Source organism: Martes martes (genome assembly GCF_963455335.1).
Source record: "Martes martes genome assembly, chromosome: 2".
Taxonomy (NCBI): Eukaryota; Metazoa; Chordata; class Mammalia; order Carnivora; family Mustelidae; genus Martes; species Martes martes.
Genome location: NC_137889.1, coordinates 38,328,770 through 38,346,524, shown reverse-complemented (window position 1 = coordinate 38,346,524; position 17,755 = coordinate 38,328,770). Strand labels below are relative to the sequence as shown.

The 17,755-nt window shown below is 42.0% G+C and overlaps 1 protein-coding gene across 1 annotated transcript in view; it reads right to left on the bottom strand.

Annotated features, from left to right (window-relative positions):
- Nucleotides 1–1,163: 1,163 nt before the first annotated feature.
- The window catches only part of CHRNB3 (cholinergic receptor nicotinic beta 3 subunit), a gene marked incomplete at both ends in the record, with an annotated part of 28,421 nt that continues 11,829 nt past the window's right edge, over nucleotides 1,164–17,755 (bottom strand). Inside the window, 3 exons of the mRNA XM_080797348.1 lie at nucleotides 1,164–1,298; nucleotides 3,072–3,954; nucleotides 4,180–4,289. Of these exons, the coding sequence (XP_080653474.1) occupies nucleotides 1,164–1,298; nucleotides 3,072–3,954; nucleotides 4,180–4,289 (1,128 nt within the window). The remainder of the gene's footprint in view (nucleotides 1,299–3,071; nucleotides 3,955–4,179; nucleotides 4,290–17,755) is intronic.

The following is a 17,755-nucleotide window of genomic DNA, read 5'->3' as shown; positions in this document are numbered from 1 at the left end:
GAAGAAGAAGAAAAAGAAACAAGAAAAGAAACAGAATGGAAAGCCTCGAGTGCACTGTTGAGGTGGATTAGATTGGGTGCAGGGACATAAAAACCCATCATTAGAGAATGTTTGGTCCTTGTATTTTCTAGGAAAAGGTAATGGGTATTAATGGCTGCAATGCCGGTAACAGACGGCACTGTTTCTCTTGTCAGTTATTTTGATATGACCCTTTAAGCAAGTCGCAACTCACAGTAGGCTCTAGTTTCAGCATCAGAAAACCTTTATGATGTTCTGAATAATCCGTGAATACCACCCACCTGAGAGGCCACCACATTCAAGAGAGACTATTTTCTCTTCGTTCTTTTTTTTTTTTTTTTAAGATTTTATTTATTTATTTGACAGAGAGATAGAGAGAGAGAGAGAGCACAAGGAGGCAGAATGGCGGGCAGAGGGAGAGGGAGAAGCAGGCTCTGCACTCAGCAGGGAGCCCGATGCAGGGTTCGATTCCATGACTCTGGGATCATGACCTGAGCTGAAGGCAGCTGCTTAACCGACTGAGCCACCCAGGTGCCACAAGAGAGATTATTTTCAACAAATACCACGTTTGTAGGGAGAGGAGAGGGACTTCAGTTACCAGACATCTTGGAATCTTCGTGAAAACCAGTGTGCTGTGCCAGGTCTGTCCAACCGGGGCAATTCCCCCAGATGGTTGTTGAGATTTGCAGCAACATGACACACACCACCCGTCTGCAAACTCGGGCAAAACCACCCAGGACACCAGCGGACGCAGGAGGCCCAGGTCTGAGCAAACAAAGAGCTTGACCTGGAGACAGTCTTGAATTCCCAGTGTGTGTCCTTGGCGGGGCCTCAGTGCAGCTTTCTGGGGGCTCCTCCAGTCCAGCAGCCAGCAACACGCCTAGTGTGTTCTGGCTGTGATGTCAAGCCTGGAACCTACGAGTCCCGGAACGTCTGAGGAGGCCAAGGCAGGGTCCCTGAGGAGCTCCAGTGGCAATCATGCGTTTACAGTGGGCAAACCCACATTTGCCAATGTTCAGTTTCTCTGAGTCCCACCCAGGCCCTTCTAAGCAGCTCATGCATTTGGATACTGTATATACAGCTAGCTGGAGGTCAGTCCTAAGGTGTAATTTTGTCTTTATGGTATTTTAGACGGCTCTGGATTGCTAGTGGGAACTGTGGAGCCACATCCTCAAAGCGGGAGTAAAGATCAGAACAGAGCCTGTAACTGACACTGTCAGAAAGAGCCACAGAAAGATTCGGTCCAGAACTTGGGCTACGAATTTCCAGTCTTGTACCATCTGCAAAAGAGAAAAAGATGCCTTCCTTTCAAGATGCAGGGCAACTGTTCTGAACTCACTTCAAGGGATCGGAAAGGGGTAATACTCAGATGTGCAGGGCTTCGGTTCTCAAAAATGCACGTGTGACTGTGGCCGCTGCACCTCGGGAATGCCGGGAAACCGCCGAGGACAGCAGTGATCAGGACAGGAGGGCAATCCGTAAGGGGGAGGGGAGACCGGGTCCCTTTGGAGGAAGGGAAGTTGGGGAACAGTGAGCAGGACGCTATCAGAACAAGGTCAGAGCAGGAACAAGTTGAGAGGTGTGGAGGACAGGGGCTAGTTCTCTTTCGAAGGAAAAGGAATGTTCCATTTCTCTTCTGTGGGGAGTTTGTAAAGATGGAACCTAACAGGAATTCTCAAAGGGGCATAGGTACTGATGGAGAGCCTGAAAGCATTCTGCACATTCTGCTTTAGGAGTAAAACTCTGGGGGAAAAACACAAAGAAGACACATTGGAATGTTTCAAGTGTCAACCTTAAGTATTGGGATTGTTAATGATTTTAATTTTCTTGTTTATGTTTTTTGTATTTTCCAAATTCCTTACCCTGATAAGGTGTTACTTTTATAATTTTTTAAAAGGCTATTTGAATCTTGGAATTAGAATTTTTAAACACTGTAGAGAAACAACAACAAACAACCTTAAGAAAAGCCGAAATGTCTGTTCTATACCAGCATTTTTCCTATTGCTTTAAAAATGTTTTTCAGTGGATGAAAAACAGAACAAATAGTGAGAGACAATATACTAAGTAGCGTCTAGATAAAATAATAGAAGGATATTTCTTTATAAAAATTCTTTCAGCACATGATATGATGAGCACTGGGCCTTATACACAGCTGAGGAATTACTGAACACTACATCTGAAACTAATCATGTACTGTGTGTTGGCTAATTGAATTTAAATAAATAAATAAATAAAAATAAGAAATTCTTTCATAATTTTGTTTATGGGATCAGGCTCTTGGCACTAATTTTCACTGACTTTAGAGTAAAGTAATCGAACACTCTAAATTGGCCTATAACTTGTTTTAAGCAGCAGGTACTGAGTCCACGACTGCCTTGAGTCTGAAATCCACACTCTCGCCACGCTTCTTCTTCTTTTTTTTTAATCTGTAAGCTAAATAACTATGCTCTTTTCTCTCACCAAAGGAACAGTGTTCTATCTGTTGGCACACTATATTTGTATATTAATCCCCAAATCTATTCTGTTCTTTTGTCTATTATTGCAATCTTTTTTGTCTTTTTTTTTTGGTCTATTTTGTCTATAGTCTTTGCCTATTATTGGGGTTCTTTGTCTATTATTGGGATCATTTGTCTATTTTAGGATTATATTAATCCCCAAATCTATTCTATTCTTCTGTATATTAATCCCCAAATTCTGTTCCTTTATTTCCAAATACTACAGATGGAAATAACCATCGCACTAAAAATGAGAGATACATTACCAGAGACCGGGATAACCAACTTAAAATGTAAAATTAAATTATTTTAAATAGAAACATGTCTAATTATAAGGAATGGTGCTTAATTTACACTTGCTTCACTTTTGCTCCTTCTGTTTCTGTGAACTGCTTCCTAAAAATCCATACTAAGATTCTTACTGATGTCAGGGCTCGCTTAACATTCTACCCGTGAAAAGCAGAGAGTTAACAGTGTCACGTCTAAACACTGTGTTGTCAAGAGATGTGAGAATGTTGGTTCTTGCGCACTTCGGTGGCCCCGCCGGGATAGACTCACCTGGTTGATGAAATGCTGCTTCTTCACGTGCCTTGAAATGTACCTGATGGAATCAGCCGCCTTTTCCAAGAAAGCAACAAGAACGGTTTCTCCATCACTCACCTGTCTCTGTTTCCTTTTTTCTAGAGTTTTACCTTTCACCACTGGCTGACTTTCATCTTTATCTGGGAAAGAGTAGCGATCCACGTGGTCCTTCATACAAAGCAATGTAGGAAGTTTTTGCAGGAACAGTCGTTTCACCCAGGGGGCCATGGGGTGGTAAGTGGAGGAGGATCTGTGGTGAACGTTAATCACGAAAACAGTCACAATAATCGACAGGGTCACGAAAATCATAATGAACAACAGGTACTCCCCAATGAGAGGAATGACTTTGGAGGAAGACGGGATTATTTCCTCAATGACCAGGAGAAACACGGTCAGGGAAACCAGCACTGAGGTTGACAGGGACAGCTTTTCCCCTTCGTCAGAAGGGAGATAGAACACGAGCACAGTCAGGAAAGACAGCCCCAGGCAGGGGATGATCAGGAAGAGGGTGTAGAACAGGGGCAGGCGGCGCAGGACGAACGAGTAAGTGATGAACGGATAGGAGTAGACGCCGTCTCTCCTGTTGCCCTTCATCCCTTTTGCATGGAGGATCTCCCACTCTCCGTTATCGAAGAAGTCCTTCCTGTCCACATTTTCATTGATCAGAACGAGGTCAACCATGGTTCCATCGTAAGTCCACGACCCGAACTTCATGGAGCAGTTCTGCCGGTCGAATGGGAAAAACGTGACGTCCATGGTGCATGAGCTTTTGTAACTGGCGGGGGGCGTCCAGATGACGGTGCCGTTGGATCTCACGATGACTTTGGTCATGAGGGAGCCTTCGAACCGGCCATCCGCGCTGTGGTGAAAGCGGTTGAACACTGATGAGTTGGGGCTTTGCCCACCCCTCCCTCTACTGTTCACATTTATTACTCTTCTACCGCAGAGTCAAACAATATTTTAGAAAAGAAACGGTTCTCCTCTTACTCAAAGTTGTACATTTCTCTTAATTATTTTGCCAAAGTCAGGCTTTTCCATCTCTGGTCCTCATCTGACCAGGGTATTTTTCTTTTGGGATACTTACTTTTCAAAGAGAACTATGTCAGGAAGCCAGAGGGATTCTGATGGAACTTTAATTGAACGAATTCCACCATATTCATCAGGATTCCAGCGTAATTTGTGGTCTGTCCATTCCTGCATCAAATGAGCATACTGTCATTTCATTCTGAAAATTCAGTGTATTAGACTTTGGAATCTTCAAATTTATGTTTATTTACCAAATCCCAGTGTTTTATTTAAAAAGGGAAATCCATCCTTTTTAGATCTTATGACCCTGCCTGTGGTTCATTACACTTCTCAAGATACAGGTTGAGCTAGCCTGGCCTCTGATCTTGCCCGGGCCCACACAGCCGTCCTACCTGGGATTTCCAAAGTTGCCATATATCTAGCTCCCAATGAAGAGTCCTGGCAACAAACACCACTGATTTGTGATCTATTTTTTCAACTTCTTTTCTTTTTTTCAGCCTATTTTCTCTTAAGAAGCAAAAGAAAAGCAATGATAATTCTAACTCAGTTTATTCTAGAAGAGTTGGTCCAGTAATATTTTCATCTCATGATACTGGGCACAAACAATTTTGAATATCACTCAAGAGTCTTGAGCAAACATCCACCCAGTATGTTATTATGAAACATTCAGTATCCACTGACTAGTCTTGATGACATTATAACTTTAATCCAATGAAAAAGTATTTTCCAAGAATTTCCTTTTAAGTTCTAATCTGAATTTATTTTGTGACCACCCAATTATAGTTTTAAATTATATCCCTAATATTGTTAGCCTCCAGATACCTACGTATTTTTCCTCATAATAGAATGAAATCATTTAGCATGTTTTACAGGAGCTAATGGACCCAGGTTAACAAACCTGACCCCTAATTGATTGGATTATGAAGGTCAAGAGGATGATGTATGGATGATCCAATTATAGCAGGATGTACTTTCTTAAAAAGATTTGGGTCCAGAATCTTATGAAATCTGACCTGAAAATTAAATTCTTCTATCCTACTGTCCCTCAAGTAGACAGCTGAGTAATGATGTAGGATAATATTAAGTGACATTTCAGAAAGTCTGAAGAGTGTGCCCAGTGCAAGCCTTCCTGTCATTAAAAAATCAGGAGTCAGCAGATGGGTAACTTACTAGATGGTGAAGTATTGAAATATGCATGATGCCTACAAAAGTACGAGACCGTACACCCCAGATATGACGTTGTCTATCCTAGACAATATTTGTGAGGTTTGATCCTGGAAATACAAATTGAAAAGGATATGGGTCATTAAAAAGCTATGATCTAAAGGATAAAAGACTGCATGCCTATTTACGGAAAAGCACGCACATGAAGATGGACAGTTTAAGAGCCCAAACTTATAAAGTATTTATCATGTTTACTTGGTACTCACAGGCTTCTCTCCTTTTTCCTCCTCCTCCTCCCATTTTGAAAAGCAAATGCATTTTCCTTTTTATGAATAATTTGTCTCCTGCTAAGGAGACTTGTACTACCAGCAGCAGGTCTCAATCTTAGAAACGTGGAAAGGAACTCAGGACAGCACTCTTTGTTTCACTTGCACTCTGTTTACTTTCTAAAAATTGACATACAATACAATTCACTGTTTGCATATGGTTCTATACGCAAACATTTGTGTAATCTCTACCACCGTCAAGATACAAGAACAACTCTGTTGCCCAAAAAAGATTTCCTTGTGCTGCTCCTTTGTAATCAATTCCTCCCATCCCCCACCCCCAGGCAACCAGGATCTACTTTCTGATCCTATAATGTTGCCTTTGGTCATATAAATAGAATTGATCATAAGCTAGACAGCCTTTCGATCCTGATTTCTTTTACTTACCATAATGCATCGTAGATTCTTCTATATTAGTGATTTGTTCATTTTTATTAGTGTGTAGTTTTCCCTCGTATGAATATACCACAATTTATTTATCCATTCTCCAGGTAGGATGTTTGGATTCTTCCAGTTTTTAATGATTACAAATAAAGCCACTATAAACATTTTGTGCAGCTTTTTGAGTAGAAAGCATTCTTTTCTTCTCTTGGGTTAATACCCAGGAGTGGGATGGCTGGGCCATATCATTAAGTGTATATCCAACTTTATATGAAACTGTGTCCCCGAGTGGCTGTCTCATTTTGCATTCCCACTAACAATGTACAAGACTTCCAGTTCTTTGGCACCTTCTCCAGTACTTGGTATTGTCTCCTTTTTTTACTTTGATTAGAAGAATTGTGAAATCGTATCTCGGTATCTAATATGCATTTTCCTGATGACTAATGGTGTTGAGCATTTCTTCATGTACTTTTTTGCCACCCGTATATCTTATTTGGTGAAGTGGCTATTAAATCTTTTGCATGTTTTTTAAATCATGCTGTTTGTTTTATTACTGAGTTTTTAGACTTCTTTATATATCCTGGATAAAAGCCCCTCATCAAATATTTGAGTTGCAAATAGCTTCCCACAGTCTGTAGTTTCTTAATTCTCTAATCAGTGTCTTTCACAAGATAGAAGTTCTACACTTGGATGAAGTTTATTTTACCAATTTTATCTTTTATGAATTATGTCATATCTAAGAAATATTTGCCGAACTTAAGGTCACAGAGATTTTTCTTCCATGTTTTCTTCTAGAGATTTTATAGTTTTGGGTTGTACACTTAGATCTAAAATCCATTTTGAGTTAATTTTTTAATTATGGTGTGAATGAGGTTTTTGGGTTTTTTTGCATATGGATGGATGTCGAATCATTCCTGTACCTTTTGTTGAAAAGGCTAAACATTCTCCATTGGATTACCTATACATGTTTGTCAAAAATCAACTAACCGTAAACTGTGTGGGTCTATTTATGGGCTGTTTGTTCTGTCTCATTAATCTGTGTCCCTGCTATCCCCAGTACCACATTCTTTTAACCATCACTTTCCAGTAAGTTTTGAAATTCTGTAGTGTGAGTCCTCCAACTGTATTTCCCTTTTTCAAATCATTTTGGCTATTCTCATTTCTTTGCTTTTCTCCATAAAATTTTAAATCAGTTTGTTGCTATCTGCAAGAAAAATCCTTCTGAAATTTTAATTGTGGTTGTCTTGAATCTATAGATTGGTTTGGGGAGAGCTGACATCATAATATTGAGAATTTTGACCTAGAAAATCATTTCTCACTCCATGGGTTTAGGTCTTTGATGTTTTTAATCAGTGTTTTGTAGTTTCAGCTTATTAGACCCTGTACATATTTAGTTAGATTTATACCTAAGTATTTCATGTTTTTTTGATGTTATTGTAAATGGTATTTTGACATCAAGAGAAAAAATCCAATTGTTCATTGCTAGAATATAAATAAACAATTGATTTTTGTATGTTGACCTTGTATGTATCCTGTGACCTTGTTTAAGCTCATTTAATTTTAGAAGTTTTTTGGTAGATTTTCTACATCAACAATTACATCATTTACAAGTAGAAAACTCTATTTCTTTTTTTCCAATCTGAATGCCTCTTATTGTGTTTTTCTTGCTTTAAATCACTGGCTAGGACCTTCAGTATGACATTAAATAGGAATGGGAGAGTAGATATCCTCACATTGTTCTTGATTTTGGGTGGGAAGCATTTAGTTATTCACCATTAAGTATTACATTAGCTGTTGGTCTTCTTAAATGCCTTTTATTCGATTAAGGAAGTTTCTTCCTATTTCTAGTTTGCTGAGATTTTTTTTTTTTCACAGATTTATTCATTTGAGAGTGAAAGAGAGAGAGTGTGAGTGAGGAAAGGAGGAGTGCGAGAGGGAGAAGGAGAAAACCCCAAGCAGACTCCCAGCCCAGTGTGGAGCCCTACACTGGGCTGGATCCCACAACCCTGAGATAACCACGTGAGCCAAAATCAAGAGTTGGACACTCAACAGCTGAGCTACCCAGGAGCCCTAAGATTTTTTTTTCTTAATCACAAACAGATCCTCAGTTCAATAAAAAGCTTCCCAGCTTCTATAGAGATAATTACAAGATTATTCTTTAGTCTCTTAATGAAATGAGTTATATTGATTGATTTTCTTTCCTTTTCCTCTTTTTTTTTTTTTTTTCTTAAGTAGGCTGCACACCCAACGTGGGGCTCAAACTCAAGACCACAAGGTCAAGAGTCACATGTTTAGCCAACTGAGCCAGCCAGGTGCCGCTATATTGATTGATTTTCAGATGTTGAACCAGCCTTGCATTCTTGGGATCCACCCCACATAGTCTTAATGCATCACTGTTTTATATAATACTTCTTCTTGTTATATAAGAAAAGAAATAGGTAGACCACTGCCTTACAAAGAATAAGGATGCCCTGGCAAGGAGGGTGTTGCTCTAACTGTTTCCCTGATGTTTGAATTCAAATAAAAATATAGTGAGGTTTCCTTGAGAAAAGATAAAGTCAGTGAAATAAGTGGCAGACACCTTTGTGTTTTTGCTACTAAAGCATTGTTAAAACAACATTTTTTTGTAGATGTAAAAACTACATTCCAATAATTCACCAAATATCTAACACAAATTTGGGCTAATTACAAGAGAGGAAAGCGACACATACATTGCCCTCTTAGTGGTGGGAGTTCTTTTCTTTGGGAGTGTTTCTATGGTTTTTCAGTACAACTGTAGCATACATTAAAAACCTATTTTGTGGCTGTGCTGATAATAGAATTAAAATGGCAAAGTAGAAAAGTTACTGAGTGCCGATGATGTGCCAGGCATTGACCTAAGTGCTTTATATTTATTAATGCTGATTTCTTCAATAACCTACAAATGACCTATTAATAGTGCTATATTAGATGAGGGACCTGTGGCTCAGAGGGTTCAAGTGACTTGTCCCAGGCCACACAGCTGGTCAGTAGAGAAAACAGGATCAAGTCTGTTGTATATGACTGGGTATGCTGGGCATCCTAAGTCCAGGAAGTGCCTTCCACATTGACTAGGACATGAAGGGCACCCCCTGGAGGTGTGCCATGGTCCATCAAAAGCCATATCCTGTACTCCTTTCCCTCTTCCCATGCTACCTTATGGTGGCAAAATTTGTGACTTAAAATTCTTCATAATGTCAATGGTTTGTTGAAGCTTTCGGTGGCTCCGCTCTCAAGGATGTTTCCAGTGTTGAGCATTGTAAGGCTTATTAACTCTGTACTCAGGCTAAAACAGTAGCTTATTCCATCTTTCCCTCTGTTAAAAAAAGAATATGAAGATAATAACAACAGAAAATCTGTTTGGCCTTAATGGTAAAATATCTGTCCAAAGGTGAAAGAATTATGCAAATAGACATGTTATACTGTGTCCAAGTTCGTGGACAACCAAGGGGAGAGAAATTACAAGATGAAGATGGACTGTTAATGACAGGAGCCTTCAGCTGACCTCCACTTAGGCAAGACTTCATTCGAGAAGAAAGTGGCATGTCAAGAGCTCTTTATAGAAAGAGGAGAAAAATGAATTCAGAAATAAAGTGGATGTATGCTGCCTGCTGCCTCAAGTTCACCTGCCTTGCTGCTGGTAAGAGCACCCCAGTTTCCTCTTGGGGAACTACCTCACTGCACTGTCACTCACCAGATGTGGGTGGATCTAACTCTTCCTTCTGCCCCCAGAAAGGGGGCTGTACCTCACACCTGCCCACTGTGATCTTCAGAGATGGCAGGTGACCAAATGGGAAACAAAAAAGTGGGTTAGCATGAATCTTCTGGAACCACTGGAAAAGAGGCTGGCCATTCTCTCTCTTGCTGAACTTGAACACAGGTAGCACTTTGAGGCTGAAGCTGATACAGCCACCTTGCTGCCACTAGAGGAGGGCTGAGATGAGATTGGGGTCACCCAGAGGCCGAGGAGCCCAGAGACATGCAGAGGGAACACCATTCCTGGGAATAGTGCTTGAGCCCCTGGATCAAGCCACGTGTAATTCTGGCCTTGTCCCTGTACTTTCCAGGCTGTGAAAGCCAATACATTCTATTTTTGCTGAAGCCAGTCTGGGTTACATTCTCTGTCATGTGCAACTAAAAAGTTCTCAGCTGATCCTGGGAGAATCTGAGTAGCTCTCGAGCAAGCAGTGGGCTGCCAGAAGGCAGGTGGTGAGGCCCAGGTGCAGACACAGACTTGGGCAGATTGGCTGGAACTGTGTGCTTATGGACTGGCTTGTCTTGAATGGACAGCGTTGGTGAGCTCAGCCACGGAGTCCAATCTTATACTTCCTCCGTTTGGAATGTGAAGATGGTTGCAAACAAAATTGCCCTGCTTCTTGGATACAGTGTCCTCTCCGCCCCAGGCACAGCTGTCTTTCCTCATGCCTGGTTCCACTCCGTAGGGAGGGTGGATAGCTACAATGCTGGGGCTCCTACCTTCTTGCAAATCCCAGCAAACACATACCTGATTTTACAAGCTGTTCTAAGGGACCTAGGGCAAGCCCTAGGGTGTGGGACTTTTGGGTCAGAAAGGTTTGCCTTGCTCACCAGACCTCTAACTGCAGAATGAACAGCTGCAGCCAGAGAGAACAGAGCGGTGGTGTTTTATTGGGCTCACGGTCTGGGGGGGAATGATGCATTCCACAAGTATGCAAGGCATGTGCTCACACGGAGCATACCGCTGCTGCTCTGTACTCCTGGCCTGGGGCCAACTCAGACAATGAGAAACAAATGAGCACACCTAGTGGTCATTGCTCTGAAGAGGGTGCCATTTGGATATAATGGCAGGGAACATTAGGGTGGACAGGGAAGGTAGCTCTGAGAAGACAACCTTCAGAAGCTGAGCCCTGAATGGTAAGGAGGGGCAGTGAGTGGCAGTGTGAGGCAGGGAGAAGGAAGGGGGCTTGGGAAGGTGCTGGGGCAGAAATGAGTGAACATGAAAGAGGAGTGCATTGGATCCTCAAGGAGGACATAAAGAGATCTACAGTGATTTAAGTTTCATTTCTTTTTTTAAGATTTGATTCATTTATTTGTCAGAGAGAGAGAAAGAGAGAGAGAGGACAAGCAGAGGGAAGCAGCAGGAGAGGGAGAAGCAGACTCTCCACTGAGCAAGGAGCCCAATGCGGGGCTTGATCCCAGGACCCCAGTATCATGACCTGAGCCGAAGAGAGACACTTAACCACCTGAGCCACCCAGGTGTCCCCTAGGTTTCATCCCAGACCAGTAAAGAGAAAGGGGCTACGTGGGGCTTTGGTCAATGCTGTTGACTTTGGAGTACCCAGAAGAACAAGTGTGCTGAATTGGAGTCAGAAGCCCTGAGTTCTCCACCTGTATGGTCCTTCACTGACTGTACTCCTTTCTGAGGTGTCCTTCTGCAACCAGACCTGGGGAATCAGAGATTCTCCCTGCCACATCCGTCCAGAGGGTTCCTTGAATTTCTACCAACACACACATCCATCATGATGCAGACAGAGCCCCATGTCCCAGGACCACAACATGTGCTAGGTCAGAGTGTCAGTCAGGGTGAGGGTTCAGAGCCCCCATCCTCTGTCTTGACTAAGGAGCTCTGAGACCTTCTGTTTACTTCCTGTTCTCTTGGAAAGCCTGGGGGCATCTGGACACTAATCTCCTGTCTCTCCCTTCTTCAAGTAAGAGATTACAAATAATACCCTGTGTTCATATAGCATGTTCCAGCCAAGATTCTCAAAGCCGTTTACAAACATCAGCTCTATCATGAAGCAGTTCTCGGGTGGAGAGCTATGTCATTGCAGGAAACAAGGAGAGCACAGGCTACGTCAGGGGCCAAAGAGCAAAGTTAATCTGTGACTGAGAAAAAGAAGGGAAATAGGTTTCTTAATTGTGAAAAGTGCAATTTCAAATCCATATCATATATATTCCCTTAAATTCTTTTTCTTACATACATTATCTGAAATATCACTCATAGATGTCTAGCTATTATCCAGAACCAAATTTCACTTAAACTGAAATCAAAGACTTTTCACTGAAAAATAAAATAAAATAAAATTCTCCTACTTATTCTTAGTTTAATACTAAGACCAAAAGATGGTAAGGAACAAGTAGTGCCTTGATTTATAGCCTCTGGGACATCCCTAGGATCTTCAGTTCTCTAAAAATCAAGTGTGAAAATCTTTTTTTTTTTTTTAAGATTTGATTTATTTATTTGAGAGAGAGAATGAGAAAGAAAGCACTAGTGTGGGGAGGGGTGGAGGGAGGAGAGGAAGGAGCAGACTCCCTGCTGAGCAGGCTGGATGTGCGGCGCCATCCCAGGACCTTGTGGTCATGACCTGAGCCAAAGGCAGATACTTAACTGACTGAGTCATCCAGGTGCCCTCAAGTGTGAAATTCTTAAAACAAGTTAATGTTGATTCATTTTAATCTTAAAGACAACAACATGCCATATTATATATCTCATATTCACATTATAACCATAAGTGGTCAGGGCCAAGAAATGAGATTTGTCAATAAGGATGAAAAAGCCTCCAAAGGTAGCAGGAGGAAATGACATTTGTTGAGTCCCCACTACACACCAGATAATATACCAGTCGCATTCACACACACGATCGCATTTTACCTCTTAACAACACCATGAGCTAGGCATCGCCTCTCTTTTATAGATGAAGAGACTGAGGGTCTGAGAGGCAAAATGACTTGCCCACGTTTACATAGCAGGATTTCAGATTCCTAACTCCTAATTCTTCCTCAACTCTCACTCAGGGTCCACCAAACCGACCTTCTTTGCTAAGGTCCGAGTGAGGCTGGGAGAAGAAAGGAAACTAAGATGCTGAGTAAAGGTCAGAGATACAGGTTGTAGAAGGTAATTAGACTTGAGGGAAGATCCCCCAGCCCTTTAGAGCAAGGCCAAACCTTCCATGGCAGGCTTGTTTCTGATTTCCCCTTTGAGACCAGCTCCAGGGGTCTAGCCTCTGAGGCCTGCATATGTTTGCTGAACTTTTGGTTGGTGTAAAAGGGGAACCAGCTGTTGGAGAAACAAGGCTACTTTGAGATGCTGGCCTTGGCAGACATTCAGGCAGTTTTCTTTTCCTTGGGGAAAATGAAGGGGGTAGGACAGCAAAGTGCTCTCAGCTACAATGAAGTGGGATTGTTCAGAATCTTACTGTCTTAATGGTGTTAACACCTGACGGTGCCTAGCCCAGCATCTTACCCAATGCCCAGTGCATGGCAGGTGCTCAGTAAATGCTGTTGAGTGAGACTTTTGACATCTGTTGTCTTAGAGATTGCTCACATGATAGCGTCTAGGCCAGGGGTTCAACCCTTTATCATCAAAGAAAGAGTGGTTTCATATCCCATTTTCCTTAAAGGTGTTTGCGATGCAGTTTTCCTAACCTTGAACGTGATGGAGCAGAATCTGAGCAGTGAGGCACTAAGTACTTTCTCATGTAGTTTTAGTGAGTCAGTGTTAATAATCTATTTATGATTTATGGGGTTTTGATTACTCTCTGGAGGTAGGAAGGAGGAAGACAAATGAGTTTCCAAAATAAGATCAATAAAATAAAAATAGCTCCAGAGAGAGGACTTTCTCAGGATGTCACTAAATTTGTGCTCGATAAAGCCTTTGGTTAAGAGGATGGAGGAAGAACGTCTAAATATATCAGAGAAGAACTATGGAAATAGAGGATAAGACAGAAGAATTGCATTAAAAAAACCAACCAAGCATCTCAGTTGCGGAAACTGCATGGAACACGTTTTTGTTCCAAGTACGAAAAGTTTTATTCTCTCTGTGATGTGAATCTCTCAGTGTCTGGGTGGGAAATGAGAAACGAACCAGGGTTTGTCGTTTCGGTCTTTGCTCTGACTGAGGCATACAGGGGTGGCTGGGAAGAGTTCCCTGTAGGTTTGTTCTGGCGTGAGATCCTGTAAGACCTAGCTTAAATATTTCCTCCCTTGGCAGCTTTCCCTGATTGTCTCCCTTTCTCGCTGTCATTTTTGTAATGACCCGGTACTTATGTAGATCTTCCTTATGGTGTTTATCATATCATAGTCATTATTCTTTACACAAGTCCCGCTGTGTCCTGTCCTTGAAGGCAGGGCTGTATCTTACTCTTTGTATACCCAGGATCTAGCAGAGTGGCTGACACTTAGTGGGTTCTCAATAAACCTTGTGGAATGAATGGAAGAGGGAGTAATCCTTACTTCCTTCCCTCCTAAATGCCTTTCTAGACCAGATGTCGCAGAGGTTGAGGCAACAAAACCTTAGAAGACAGGGACTAGGGGTGCCCGGGTGGCTCAGTCGCTGGGCGTCTGCCTTCAGCTCAGGTCATGATGCCAGGGTCATAGGATCGAGCCCCGCATCAGGCTCCTTGCTCAGTGGGAGGACTGCTTCTCCCTCTCCCACTGCCCTTGCTTGCGCTCCCTCTCTTGTTGTCTCTCTCTCTGTGAGTTAAATAAATAAATGAAAAAAATCTTAAAAAAGAAAAAAAGAAGAAAACAAGGACTAGGAAGGAGCTAGTCTCCACAGGGACAGCACTGAGCGGAGCACTGGACTTCTTCCATCCATGCCCTTGTGCGAGGCAAGGGAAGGATTTCTTCATGTGAGCCCGACTCACTTAAGTGCTCAACCTTGGACAAGTCACTCCAGTTCTCCAATGCTCAGTTTTCTCATCTGCAAAGTGGGGATCCTAATAGGACCTACTTCATAGGGTGGCTATGAGAATGAACTGAGTTCATTCCTATGACACACCCAAGCAGGGCGACTTAGCACTTAGGACGTGCTCAGTAATCCTTAGGTATTATCATTCACTACTCTAAAACTGGTATCTGTATAACATACCCATTTTTTTAAAAGATTTTATTTATTTATTTGACACACAGAGATCACAAGTAGGCAGAGAGAGAGAGAGGAGGAGGAAGCAGGCTCCCCACTAAGCAGAGAGCCCAATGCGGGGCTCGATCCCAGGACCCTGGGATCATAACCCACTGAGCACCCAGGTGCCCCCACACTCATGGTTTTGTTTTCTTTTTTTTTTTTTTTTTTGTTTTAAGATTTTATTTATTTGCCAGAGAGAGAGAGAGAGAGAGTACACACAAGCAGGCAGAGAGGCAGGCAGAGGCAGCGAGAAAAGCAGGTTCCCTGCCAAGCAAGGAACCCGATGCGGGACTCGATCCAAGGATCCTGGGATCATGACCTGAGCAGAAGGCAATGGCTTAACCAACTGAGCCACCCAGGTGCCCCCACACTCATGGTTTTTAACATTGATTTTGTCTTGTTTTTAACATCCCTTTTCTTTTAGCCTTTATCATCTCGTTTCCTTTATCCTTCATCTTTCTTTTACTGTTTTAGTTTTAAAAAGCTAGGGGCACCTGGCTGGCTCAGTCAGTGGAACATGGGACTCTTGATCTTGGGGTTATGGGTTCAAGCCCCGTGTTGGGTGTAAAGATTACTTAAAAATAAAAAAATAAAAATAAAAAAATAAAATCTTAAAAAGGAATAAAAAGATACGTATACATCATCTGATGGAACTCAAATGCCTCCTATTCCATGCAGCCTTCCCTGACTGCCACCATGCTATAGAACTCATCTTTCTTTTTTTGCTCTCACATTCTTTGTGTCCTGTGCTTGCTTCAGCAGCGCATACACCTCACTGTTTGTGCCATACCATAGCATACATTGACTAATATTTATCGTGACATTTGCACTCCAAATCCAATCTGTGTGTGCAGAATAGCTTTGATAGTATTCTCTGTGGTTCTATGAAATGGACAGAGGTTTCTCCTACTTTGGCTCTCCCAGTGATTTAGAAACAGGGTTTGATGGTTAGTGCAGAGATTGGATATGGCAGAGAAGGCCCTACCTGGGGAAACCCAGATTCCAGCCAGATGAATTCCCGGACCCTTCTGTCTCTGTAAACAGGGGTCGTGTGATACCTGCTGTGCTCATTGAGAGTGTTAAGAAATGTAAACGAGAGAAGAGAGATGACACCCCTTTGCAGATTTAATGCAGTGGAAGTCTATTATTCCCTGGCTAATACAAGAAAGACAAGAAATAACAAGTGTTGGCAAGGATGTGGAGAAAAGGGAACCTTGTGTCCTGTTGGTGGGAATGCAAACTGGTGCAGCCACTGTGGAAAACAGTACGGAGGTTCCTCAAAAAATTAAAAATAGAACTACCCTATGCTCCAGTAATTCCCCTGCTGGGTATTTACCTAAAGCAAATGAAAGCACTAATTTAAAAAGATACACATACCCCTATGCTTATTGCAGCATTATTTACAATGGCCAAGATAAGGAAGCAGCCCAAATGTCCATCGATAAATGAATGGATAGAGAAGATGTGGTACACCTACACAATATAATATTACTCAGCAGTTAAAAAAAAAAAAAAAGGAGATCTTGGCATTTGCAACATGGATGGACCTAGACAGTATTACACTAAGTGAGACAAATCAGAGAAAGACAAATAACATATGATTTCACTTACATGTAGAACCTAAAAAACAAAACAAATGAACAAACAAGCAAAGAAGCAGAAACAGATCCAGATCCAGAGAACAAAGGGAGGGTTGCCTGAAGGGAGAGTAGAGGGGATGGGCAAAATGGGTGAAGGCGGGTAGGAGGTACAGACTTCCAGTTCTGGAATGAAGAAGTCAATGGGATGGGGCACCTGGGTGGCTCAGCCGGTTAAGCCTCTGCCTTTGGCTCAGGTCATGATCTCAGGGTCCTGAGAATCGAGCCCCATGTCAGGCTCTCTGGGAGCCTGCTTCCCCTCGCTCTCTGCCTGTCTGTCTGCCTACTTGTGATCTCTTTCTGTCAAATAAATAAATAAAATCTTTAAAAAAAAAAGAAGTCATGGGGATGAAAAGTACAGCGTAGGGAGTGTAGCCAATGGTATTGTAATAGCACGTACAGTGACAGATGGGAGCGACACTTGTGCGAGTACAGCATAAGGTCACTATGTTGTACACCTGAAACTAATGTTACATCGTGTGCCAACTATAATTTAATGAAAAAAAATCTATTATCCTCATTACTTCTAGCAAATGGGACCCTGAGTCATCAGGCTGGCTTTTCCAAGCATCAGCTTGCCCCATTCCTATGGATTTCTCTTGCTCTGTGTTGGGTACTGGAGACGCTTAGGTTGTGACCCTGTCTTGACCTGGAGGCCTTCATCAGGCCACTGGGATTCTCATGGCACAGCTTTGCTGGAAGTCACTTCCACAGTCATAGTTAAGGTCTGAGGAGCTGTGGCTTCTTGTTTGCTTCTACTGAAGTGACCTCGTGTTTTCAAAATCTCAGGCAAAGCGAAAAGTACCAATTTTGAAGGCCAAGAGTCCCTGGATTGCTGTTTTATGTGACAGTTTAACGGAAGCTTAATCTCAAGGAGCAGTTGGAGAAGGACTCGTGTGTGAAGCAGTGAGAGGTTTTTTGTCTGTTCTATTTTTGTTAACTTCCTAAACCCATTTGCACTCTAAAAGTTTTTATCCTCTCTCCTGCAAACTCAAATACAGCACTTCTTACTGATTTGTATTAACTCAAAATATTTCTGAATTCCACAGCCTCTAAGCCACATCATTGAGGAAGGAGATGGGTATACAGAAAAATATGTTTATTTGAATTGTATTTTTTTATCTGTATTACCAGCTTACTATTTTCTCCTAGACACCTTTATTTGCAAGTAAAGTAAAGATCCATTTCATAACTTGCTAAGATATCTACCAATTAAAGAATCAG